This window comes from Sapajus apella, unplaced genomic scaffold, assembly GCF_009761245.1.
Source record: "Sapajus apella isolate SASKATOON/1434 unplaced genomic scaffold, GSC_monkey_1.0 scaffold42, whole genome shotgun sequence".
Classification (NCBI taxonomy): domain Eukaryota; kingdom Metazoa; phylum Chordata; class Mammalia; order Primates; family Cebidae; genus Sapajus; species Sapajus apella.
In genome coordinates, this window is record NW_022436982.1 from 13434518 (window position 1) to 13446523 (window position 12006).

At 38.2% G+C, this 12006-nt stretch overlaps 1 protein-coding gene across 4 annotated transcripts in view; it reads left to right on the top strand.

Annotated features, from left to right (window-relative positions):
- MLLT3 (MLLT3 super elongation complex subunit) overlaps positions 1 to 12006 on the top strand; it is a 269552-nt gene that overhangs the window by 237262 nt on the left and 20284 nt on the right. For all 4 annotated transcript variants that reach the window (XM_032300090.1, XM_032300091.1, XM_032300092.1 and 1 more), the window contains 2 exons: positions 6679 to 6754; positions 8494 to 8623. In XM_032300090.1, coding sequence (XP_032155981.1) covers positions 6679 to 6754; positions 8494 to 8623 — 206 coding nt within the window. The remainder of the gene's footprint in view (positions 1 to 6678; positions 6755 to 8493; positions 8624 to 12006) is intronic.

Consider the following 12006-nt stretch of genomic DNA (forward strand, 5'->3'; position numbering starts at 1 on the left):
TTTTCCAGAAAGTTTTTTATTTACTTTGCTCAGATCCTTCAGAGGAATCACTATCTATGTTAGCTATGGCCTTACAAGATGTATTTCTTAAATAATGAATTTGGAAAGCTGAAATTACTTCTTGATTCATGAGCTATGGAATAATGTGTTAGCAGGCATGAAATTTCCTTGTACATCTCCCTCAGAGCTTTCGAGTGACAAGGTACATTGTCAATGAGCAATAATATTTTGACAGTTATCTTTTATTCTGGGTAGTAGGTCTCAACAGTGGGCTCAAACTATTTAGTAAACCATGCTGTAAACAGATGTGCTATCATCCAGGCTTTGTTGTTCCATTTCTATAGCAAAGGCAGAGTAGATTTAGCATAAATCTTAAGGACCCTAGGATTTTCAGAATGGTAAATGAGCATTAACTTCAAAATTTACCAGTTGCATTAGTCCCTAAAAAGAGTGGCCGGGCGTGGTGGCTCAAGCCTGTAATCCCAGCACTTTGGGAGGCCGAGACGGGTGGATCACGAGGTCAAGAGATCGAGACCATCCTGGTCAACACAGTGAAACCCCGTCTCTACTAAAAATACAAAACATTAGCTGGGCATGGTGGCGTGTGCCTGTAATCCCAGCTACTCAGGAGGCTGAGGCAGGAGAATTGCCTGAACCCAGGAGGCGGAGGTTGCGGTGAGCCGAGATCGCGCCATTGCACTCCAGCCTGGTTAACAAGAGCGAAACTCCGTCCCAAAAAAAAAAAAAAAAAAAAGAGTGTCAACATGTCCTTTGAAGCTTTGAAGCCAGGCCTTGACTTCCATCTAGCTATGAAAGCTCTAGATGGCATCTTCTTCCAGTAGAAGGCTGTTTTATCTGCATAGAAAATCTGTCTGTGGTAGCCACCTTCATCAATGTTGTTAGCTAGATCTTCTGGATAACTTGCTGCAGCTTCTGTATCAGCTCTTGCTCCTTCAACTTGCACTTTTATGTTACGGAGATGGCTTATTTCCTTAAATCTCACGAACCAACCTCTGCTAGCATTAAACTTTCCATCTGAAGCTTCTTCATCTCTCAGAATTTATAAAATTAAAGAGAATTAGGGACTTGTGCTGGATTAGGCTTTGGTTTAAGGGACTGTTGCGGCTGGTGTGATCTTATATCCAGACCACTACAACTTTCTCTGTATCAGCAGTAAGGCTGTTTTGACTTCTTATCATTCATGAGTTCACTGATGTAGCACTTTTATTCAAGAACTTTTTCTTTGCATTCACAACTTGGTTGAATATTTGGTGCCAGAGGCCTAGCTTTTGGCCTGTCCCCTCTTGACAAGCCTTTTTCACTAAGTCTAATCATTTTTAGCTTTGATTTAAAGTGAGAAATGTGGCCGGGTGTGGTGGCTTATGCCTGTCATCCAAGCACTTTGGGAGGCCGAGGTGGGTAGATCACCTGAAGTCAGGAGTTTGAAACCAACCTGGCTAACATGGCAAAATGCCACCTCTACCAAAAATACAAAAATTAGCTTGGCATGGTGGCGCACACCTATGATCCCAGTGCCTTAGGAGGCCGAGGCAGGAGAATCACTTGAACCTGGAAGGCGGAGGTTGCAGTGAGTCGAGATTGTGCCATTGCATTCCAGCCTGGATGACAAGAGCAAAACTCCATCTCAGGAAAAAAAAAAAAAAGGGAGAAATGTGTGACTCTTCCTTTCATTTGAACATTTATAGGCTATTGTAGGATTATTTATTGGCCTAATTTCAATATTATTGTATCTCAGGGAATAGGGAGGCCCAAGGAGAAGGAGCAAGATGGGGATTGACAGGTTTGTGGAGCAGTCAGACACACACATTTATTTTGCTACATGGGTGTGGTTTGTGGTGCCGCAAAGTAATTAAAATCGTAGCATCAAAGATCACTGATCTCCGATCACCATAACAGATAGAATAATAATGAAAAAATTTGTGGTGTTGCAAGAATTTCCAGTATGTGCTGGAGAGACATGGAGTGAGCACATGTTGTTGGAAAAATGGTATGAGGAAACAAAGGATGCCTGTAGTTTTATCACTGTGGAGCATACATACCATTTAAAGAAACTTCATGCATAGCGTTTCGTTTCCCAGTAGGTCAGGTAAGTGTGTGGTTAGAGGATCAGCAAGAAGAAGTAAAACATTTTTTTAGTGAGGAGAATTTTGATATTTGAAAAACAAGTGTTATATTAGTGAGCAAGGGGAAAAAATCAGAACCTTATTGGACTTTTCTTCATTTTTGGTTTAGCATTTACACATGTGCATGCCCTCACATGCACACAGACACAAGCACATATTTAAAATGTTTCCTAGGAAATGGGGTGGGGAAAGGGGAGTATTACATCATGGCAATCCTTAAGGCCTGTGAAGATCTTCATCTAGCCCTGTTGATGATTAATTTTTTCGTGTGTAAAGCAAGTAACCTTTAGTTTATATAACCAGGATGAATAAGATGTTTAAAAAATAAAATACATAACTCACAGTGAACTACAAGTCTGTTGGTTGGACTTGATGAAATGTAAGACAGTGACAGCTTTCCTCTAGCAGCAGAGTGGCTTTCTGAGCAGTTAACACGCAGGTGAATTCTGTACTAGGCGGGTTAAGTTTGTTTAAGGTGTCTTCACCACACCATGGTTGTACATGCTTCATAAATGTTTTCATTGAGTGGCAGCTGTGTTCTTTCAGGCTGCCTCTGGATAAGTCCATTTTTTTTTCTAATTTTTCTGATGTTGTATTTACTCTTATGCTTTCTTAAATTTAAAACTCTTTGAAAATTGTGTGTTTAGGGAAGAAAGGCAGACTAATAAAGAATCAGTGGCTTCATCCTGTAGTTTTCATCAGTATCTCTTGTGTAAACTTTTTAATAAATATGCCTGGATTTCCACTATCAACCTGTTAAATCAGAATCTCCTCGTATATAGGCTTCTCCCAGAGAATTCTTCTGAATATCTGTGATTATCAGTCTCTGGGTCCTCGATCAGTGGTTCTCACCAGTGTGGTTGGTCCCTGGACCTGCAGTGTCATCATTCCCTGTGATCTTGTATAAACTTCAGGCTCCTGTTCCACTCGCCCGTGTCCCTCGACCTACTGAATCCGGAACTCCTGGGTGGAACATCAGGCTGTGTTTAACAAGTCCTCCCATGGTTTTGGTTTGTTTGTTTTTGAGACGGAGTCTTGCACTGTTGCCTGGGCTGGAGTGCAGTGGCGCGATCTCAGCTCACTGCAAACTCTACCTCCCAGGTTCAAGCGATTCTCCTGCCTCAGCCCCCCAAGTAGCTGGGATACAGGCACCCACTACCATGCCTGTCTATTTTTTGCATTTTTAGTAGAGACGGGGTTTCACTATATTGGCTGGTCTCAAACACCTGACCTTGTTTGTGATCCACCCACCTCGAGATTACAGGCCTGAGACACCGAGGCCAGCCCACTGTGGTTCTATTGTCCATGTAAGTGTGAGATGCACTGCCTTAGATCATTTTAAAGGTCCCATCTCCTGCAAATGCTTGTTTTGTCCTGGCTACCAAAAGCTTTTAGGACATTGCGTTGTTGCCCACTCTTCAGCATTTTACCCTTCTTTATCCAGCTCTTTTGCTTTAAACTTTCTACTTGACTGTCCTTATACAATTAATGTCTTTTGTTGTAAACCTTCTCAAATTCTTTGTGGCAGAAGCAATGTGTTAATCATAAATAATGAATAAAAAGCCCTTTTTCCTGTTGTGTTATGTTTCTTTACTATTGGTCAGTTTTTTGATGATCAGCAACTGTGGAATTATTAACCTTGTTTATGGGTAAGAAGCTAAAGAAGGCTGCCTCCTGGTTTGGTTCTGGAATTGACATGATGCTTGAGACAGATGAGTCATGTTTCATGTGGGATAGTTGGAGAGATGGCCACCATTTTCTCGTCATCCTAGCTAATGTCACTCTCAGCAAATAGCTCTGGCAGAGTGGCTCCTTTAAGTTCAATGCAATGTGAACTAGCCAGGCAAGATGAGGAATTAGGGCTCTCTCAGCTCACTGTACGGAAACCTCCTTTTTGGCTCTCAGATGGTTTCCAAAGCTATCAAAATAATATCATTTGCAGGCACTTTTCATGGCTGAAAGGAGCAACTTGGAGAGGAAGAGGAATACTCTGCAAACCCTGGGAGAAATGTTTTACAGCTGGGCAGTGCACATAAATGCCAACTGAATGCCCTTTCAGTTGTGTTACTCACCATTGGGGCTCAGCAGTAGAAGAGCCACTCAACAGAAATGAAGAGTACCTCACAGAGCATTTGCACTTGTAAACCAACTTTTCTTTGTGGCCCACAAACAGCAATGTGTAAGACATTGTGTTACAATACTCAAGTAAGTCTTGCAGTGCTGAAGGGTTGGTAGGCCGCCTGTTGCTCATTAGAGATCCTGCCTGGCTCTTTTCCTGCAGAATGAGTGGTAGATTGCTGACACCTGCTTTCCCATTCAGACTGAGGATGTGAATTGTGTATTAGGAATGTCTGAAAGTGTTTCCTTGTGTCCAAGTTGGTAGAGCTTGGTGCTACCTTGGGAGAAGGGGGTGAAAATTCAGTGCTGGAAGGGGAGATGAAAAAAATTAGTGGTGAGAAACAAATATAAACTGAGATTTTCATCCTCATTTAGTGATTTCTGGCTGCATTCTTGGTTGTCCTCTGATTTGGTCACTTTGAAGTAAAAAGATTTGTCCTATGCATAGGAAACCTCAAATATTTCTCAAATTAAGACTGTGAGCATATTAAAAATAGGATGGAAATAAATTTGGTTATAAGAGCATTACCAAGTTATCTTGAAATAAATTTGCCTTAAATATGTAATATTCAAGTGTGTTGGTATGATCGGTATCTTTGCATACTTATGCCCATGTGTCTGCTTTGCCTGTTTTTACCTGCCATAGAGTCTTTCGTAAAAACTGTGGCAGAAGGTGGAATACAGGGGTTAATGTGCTGTCTTTAGTCACAGATAAAAAGTGCCCCTTGTATGCAATGCATTATGCTGAGTACGAGGATTAGAAGAAGCACAAGACAGACCCCTAATTTTTCAAGTGCTGGCAGTCTACAGAGTATATGGGCAGAAAAGACACGTCAGAGGCAGTGCAATACTGTCGTACCTCTAGCAAGAAAACAGATGATACTTCTGCTATATTTCAGTGGTTTTGGAGAAGGTAGAGAACTGAGTGGGGTGGGTCAAAGAGAATATGGAACTTTCTAGGTATTAAAGGATAAGGAGAATTCAGAGAGTAAGGTTAGGGTATGTGTGTGACACTCTTTCCCTGCCTCTAATAGGCTGTAGAATTAAAGAGAATTTACAAAAAAAAGAATGGCAGCATTTTCCCTTGACTCATTTGGACCTGTCTGGTTATTGTTGTGGATATTGGCCTCCATTTGTGAACTGTGGATGAAAAGGGTTAGGGTTGGGTCATGGCCTTGGACCGCAGTGAAATTAACTGGCTCATAATGTGATTGAACGAATAACCTTAGCCACATTACTACTGTGCTTTGACCAGTTGAGTCAATCAAACATTATAGAAAGGGTAATCAAGATATCTCTTAGAAAGAGACCTGTATTTCTCTAATGACTAGTGATGATGAGCTTTTTTTTTTCATGTTTTTTGGCTGTAGAATTTTTTTCTTTTGAAATGCAAATCAGAACCACAATGAGATACCATCACACACCAGTTCAAACGGTGATCATAAGTCAGGAAACAATAGATGCTGAAAAGGATGTGGAGAAATAGGAACACTTTACAGTGTTGGTGAAAGTGTAAATTAGTTCAAGCATGTGGAAGACAATGTGGTGATTCCTCAAGGATCTAGAACCAGAAATACCATTCGACCCAGCAATCCCATTACTGGATAAATATCCAAAGGATTATAAATCATTCTATTATAAAGACATATGCACACATATGTTTATTGCAGCACTGTTCACAATAGCGAAGACTTGGAGCTAACCCAAATGCCCATCAATGATAGACCAGATAAAGAAAATGTGGCACATATACCATGGAATACTATGGAATAGTATGGAATACTATGCAGCCATAAAAAAGGATGAATTCATGTCCTTTTCAGGGACATGGATGAAGCTGAAAACCGTCATTCTCAGAAAACTAACACCAAGCCAAACACCACATGTTCTCACTCATAAGAGGGAGTTGAACAATAAGAACACATGGATGCAGGAGGGGAACATTACACACCGGGGCCTGTTGGGGGATAGGGGTTGGGGAGAGATAGCATTAGGAAAAATACCTAATGTAGATGACAGGTTCATGGATGCTGCAAACCACCATGGCACGTGTATACACCTATGTGACAAACCTGCATGTTCTGCACATGTATCCCAAAACTTAAAGTATGATTTAAAAAAAGAGAGAGACCTGTATAGCAGTAAACATAGGAGTGAAATCAAAGCCAGGCCCTTTTCTCATGTAACACCCAGGTGTTTATCTCTTCATTCCTGAGTTTTTATACTTGTTTCTGCATGTAATAAAAATAAGGTAGGGACGACAAAAGTAACATGACGCTCCTGTGTTAGTACTTCGACATAATGAAATTCATCATAGTTTTTGAAGAGACTGCTTTGAGCAACAATATTGTTTTCAACTTTAAATGTGTGATGTCCTGTAAATTTATTGATGGTGCCTTTTTCTTCCTCTTTAAAGTCTGAACAGCCCAGTCCTGCCAGCTCCAGCTCCAGCTCCAGCTCCAGCTTCACACCATCCCAGACCAGGCAACAAGGTATCAACATCTCCTGCAAACTAGGAGATGCTTTTCTCATAAAACATCTTAATGGGTTGATGTATCACCTATCTTCTACTGTTTTATTATTTGAATCATAAGTTGGCTTTTATACAGTTATATTTATTTCCCTTAGGAATACAATTGAGTATTATTCTGATGTATGAAGCAAGGCTCTAGAAATTCCCCTTTTTCTAGTCCCTGCCATCAGATTCTCATTGCTACCAAAGGATTATAGACACAACCCATTCCAGGGAGTTCCCAGAGGAAATACAGTAGCAAAAGCTGTATTTAAAAGGCTTTGACATAGGGGAATAGGTTTTCAATTTTCCTCCTGCGTTTTTTTCTACATATTAATAGTCTTTCTTAAGGAAATGCTAATTGGCTATCTTTTGTTTTTCTCTACTCATGGTCAAGTGTTAACTTGAACTCAGAATAAAGACATTTAAACTAGAATATTTAATCATATTTTCCATTTTTGTATATGTGGAAAATCTTCAAACGTGTACTGTTTTTACATGAAAAATGCATAGATATCAAAGTAGAATTTGTGTTTTCACATATATTGAACATTGCCTTTTTCATTGACCGCACTGAATTCCTGATGGCCTTGAATGTTTTGAAAAGGATTAAATTGTTGTGTGTGTTTGGACTAAGGCTAAGCTCCAGGAAAAAATCAAATAAAAGACAGTGATTGTTTTGGCTATGCAGAGGTCTTGTTTCACTCACTTTCAAAGAAATAAGCCCACTACAAAAGCAGAAAAATTTGGATTTTGCAGAATGAGAGATTGTAGAGAGTCAAGATAGTAATATCTCATATATCTCTGTCATAGATTAGACTTTAAGAATGGTCTAATTCAGAATGAAAGTGCCTCTCTTTCTTCATTGTCTTTATAACCTCTTCTGTTAAAATTAAAACTATCTGTTTTTCTTCACATTTAGACTAGTAAAGTGAAAATAAGCCACACTAATGAGTTTGTGTTTGTGTGTGTTTTCCTTTCTGTCCTGCCCTAGAATAAAATTAGAGTTTGATTTTTTTTCTTTTTCCTGTCTGATACTGGATATTGTCTTGATTTTTCTGGGTACCTGATTTATTATGTGGTCTTATTTATGTTTATACATGCTGGTATTTTGCCAGCGATTTCTTAAAAAGTAAAATGAAAATTGGCTGCTTAACATTGCTGCAATAAGACCTTGTTCCAAGATCAATATGAAGATCAGAGGTAGGATATTACACCATGGAATTGAAATACTTTATAATCTGAACTTGACTGAAATGCTTGCTTGACCTGAAATTGACCTTGAAATAAAAGGAACAGCTAAACCTTAATAGATCAAAAACTACCACACAAAGGCTACATTGCCAAGAACAAGTTACAGCCACAGTGATTTATTAATCTCAACTTTTCAATACATGGATTAACCTAACAAAACATACTAATAGATCTTTCTTTTTCTTTTTAGGGATAATTTTTCTTAGGGAAGAAAAGTACACAGAAAAAATTTCCTAGAAAATAGAGATTCTTTAATGAACAGTTTGGGAATCTATTATGAAAACAATAATGTTTTGGCAGAGATTGAGTTTTAGAAACTATACCAAATTTGCCTTGTAAATTGTATAAATATATATGATGATGATTTTTATCCAATGTTCAGGCTAGTAAGCATTCCCGTTTCTAAAATGGCTAAGTGTGTTTGAGTACATGTTTGATTGCCTGTGGTTCATTGTCATTACTCAGGTCCTTTAAGGTCTATAATGAAAGATCTGCATTCCGATGACAATGAGGAGGAATCGGATGAAGTGGAGGATAATGACAATGACTCTGAAATGGAGAGACCTGTAAATAGAGGAGGCAGCCGAAGTCGCAGGTGAGTGTCTTGGAAGGAAAGAGGTTGCCTGTGATGAAGTCAGACTCTCACTAGCCCTACTGGTATAATCACAGTGAAGGTGTGAAACACCAAAAACGGCAGTAGATGGTCACATTCGTTTGATCCTGGGGCACCTTGGCATGCCTACCCTCGCTTTACAGGGAACTGTTTCCCCTTTTTCTCAGGAAGAGGCTTTTCCTCTAAAAATTTTATAGGAAAAAGTCATATTAGAAGTCCTTCCTTGGATGCCAAGTGGCGGGACTGACCGTTGAACTAAAATCTGTTTTCATTTGAAGAGTTTGTATAGATCTACCTCTGGAGATGTTTTCAGAATTTGAAGAAATGTGTGTTTGTAGTTAGAAATAGATAATTGGCTCTAGTGAATTATGTGTGTGACCTAATTAAAACTAGGATCACCTGTGTGTTTTACAGAAAATAAATTCCTTTTAAGTGTGCTGACAATTAGGAGCCTTAAGTAGCTCTATTGCTGTGAGGCATAATTCCACGTTATAAGAGGGTAATTCGTGTCACTTATAATTAATAGTCACATTGAAATTGCCCTGACGATTTTATTTCTTTATCATGAGGAAAACAAATAGGCATGCTCACTTTAATTTGTCTTGGGTGGAAAAAATACAAATCTACTTTAACTTAAAATCCAATTACATTTATAATATATTGCATTAAATCTTTTCCTGTTATCCATTACTATGTAGAAGACCCTAAGATTTAAAAAAAAATACAATCTTAACCCAAACTGGAGAGAACGTATGTTTGCTAATTGCCTATGCTTTGGTGTTCTCTGAAAAGAGCCTCCTTAGGGTATGTGGCCTATCAGATATCTCAATGACGATTTCTTAAGGTCTCCGTCTATTCAAGACGGTTTCTTATGGTCGTATTCAGCACCTCTTTCTCTGCTTGTCTCTCAAACTTCACTGTCAGCATTCCTTTTAAAGGGAGGAAATAACCTCTTTATTATGACATTGGCTTATAACATTCCCTTTAGAAGTCTTTTGTCTGATAAAAAGGAAACTGGCAGGGAAAAAAGACCTGAAAATGAACTGAAACTTAAAGTAGCTTACTTATATCAACCAAAATCCTGACCACTGGCTTCTCTCAAATTTAATTAATGAAAATGTGTGACCTATTTAGATGATTTTCCAAATTGTTATTTAGAAGACCTGGGTATTCTCTGATTAGCTTTTGCCCACCCACTTACTACTCCAACCCCTGAGTTGATGTGGTCATCATACAGGTTTGTGAGTCATTTGTTGTAGATATACATTGTTGGGGCTGCTTTTCTTGTTCCCTGCCTGACATGCGCTGTTAGCATGGCAGCGCCAGTGTAACATTTGATCTTCACTGCACTTGTGAAGTCTCAACTGTTTAATCAGTTTAAATACTCAGCCTTCCACTTCACTCAAGAAGTGTTTCAAAACAGCGCTTCAACTGAACACTTCATTAATGTAATTTAGTTAAGAAAAACAAGTTCTATCAGTTTTTGCTAAAAGGCTGTCCCAGGGTATCCTTTTCATTTCCTATCTTGTATCTTGCCTCTCTGAATGTTATAGAGCTAGAATGTGATTGCCTATTCAGAGTGAAAGAAAAGCTATCCTGATTTCTAAAACAGTTTCTGTTTCTGAGAAGCATATTACATTAGGTGCTATATAACCAGAGAGGGGGAGCAAACACTGAAGGAGGACATCTCTGAGGGAGGACCATATTCAGCACAGTAAAATAAAGAAATTGCTCCTATTCTGGATAAAAGAAAATTCCATTTTCTTCTGAAAAGAAAAAATGGGGAGGAGGTGATGTTTATTCCCTTTACTTGTTTAATTTTTGAAAGCTATCACTGTAGTTTTCTTTTTTAAAGAACACTTCAAATAAATTTATTCAAAATAAAAACAAAATTCGGATATTAATATTAGGTACTAAGAAAGCAAGGCTAATAGCAAAATAAATAAAATTAAAAATGATGAAGATGTTTTAAAGTCATGAATTCAAAATTCTTGGTAGAGTTAAGACAGAATTACATTAATATTTATAAACTGCAGATAGATTTGAGATTGAGTTTCTAAAAATAATGGGGGAAAATGTACAGAATATTTTGTTGCTTAGAATGTAAAGTACTGTACTTTTTAAGCATGACTCTAAAACCAGAAGATCAAAGTATATATTTAATCTACTAATGAAAGAAGTTTACATTTTATAAGAATACAGTGAAATTGTTCACATCTCTGATGAGCAAAGATTCAAATGTTTGAAATTAAATTATACTTATGAGAAATTAAATTCTATTTATGAGTTCAGGGAAAATATATTGTTGCGATATTATAAGTGGTGGCAACTTTTTGGAGGACAATTTCCCAGTATTTGACTTAGTATTTTCACTGCTTGCAATTGACACTACTGCGATGGTCACCAGTGGTATGCTGAAAAATGTCCTCCCGAGATAGCCACAGCCTAATTCCTGAAACCATGAATATTAATTTATTTAGTAAAAGGGACTTTGCAAATAGATTGATTTGCATGTGGTTCAACATATGCAAATCAATAAATGTAATCCATCACATAAACAGAACCAATGACAAAAACTACATGATTATCTCAATAGATGCAGAAAAGGTCTTCGATAAAATTCAACAGCCCTTCATGCTAAAAACTCAATAAACTAGGTAATCATGGAACATATCTCAAAAATAATAAGAGCTATTTATGGCAAACCCACAGCCAGTATCTTACTGAATGGGCAAAAGCTGGAAGCATTCCCTTTGAAAACCGGCACAAGACAAGGATGTCCTCTCTCACCACTCCTATTCAGCATAGTATTGGTAGTTCTAATCAGGACAATCAGGCAAGAGAAAGAAATAAGTGTATTCAATTAGGAAAGGAGGAAGTCAAATTGTCTGTTTGTAGATGACGTTGTATATTTAGAAAACTGCATTGTCTCAGCCCAAAATCTCCTTAAGCTGATAAGCAACTTCAGCAGTCTCAGGATACAAAAATCAGTGTGTAGAAATCACAAGCATGCCTATACACCAATAATAGACAAACAGAGAGACCAATCATGAGTGAACTCCCATTCACAGTTGCTACAAAGAGAACAAAATACCTAGGAATACAACTTAGAAGAGATGTGAAGGACCTCTTCAAGGAGAACTACAAATCACTGCTTAAGGAAATAAGAGAGGACACAAACAAATGAAAAAACACTCCATGGTCATGGTTAGAAAGAGTCAGTATTGTGAAAATGGCTATACTGCCCAAAGTAACTTATAGATTCAATGCTGTTCCCTTCAAGCTACCGTTGGCTTTCTTCACATAATTAGAAAAAATGATTTAAATTTCCTATGGAAACAAAGAAGAGCCCATATAGCAAGACA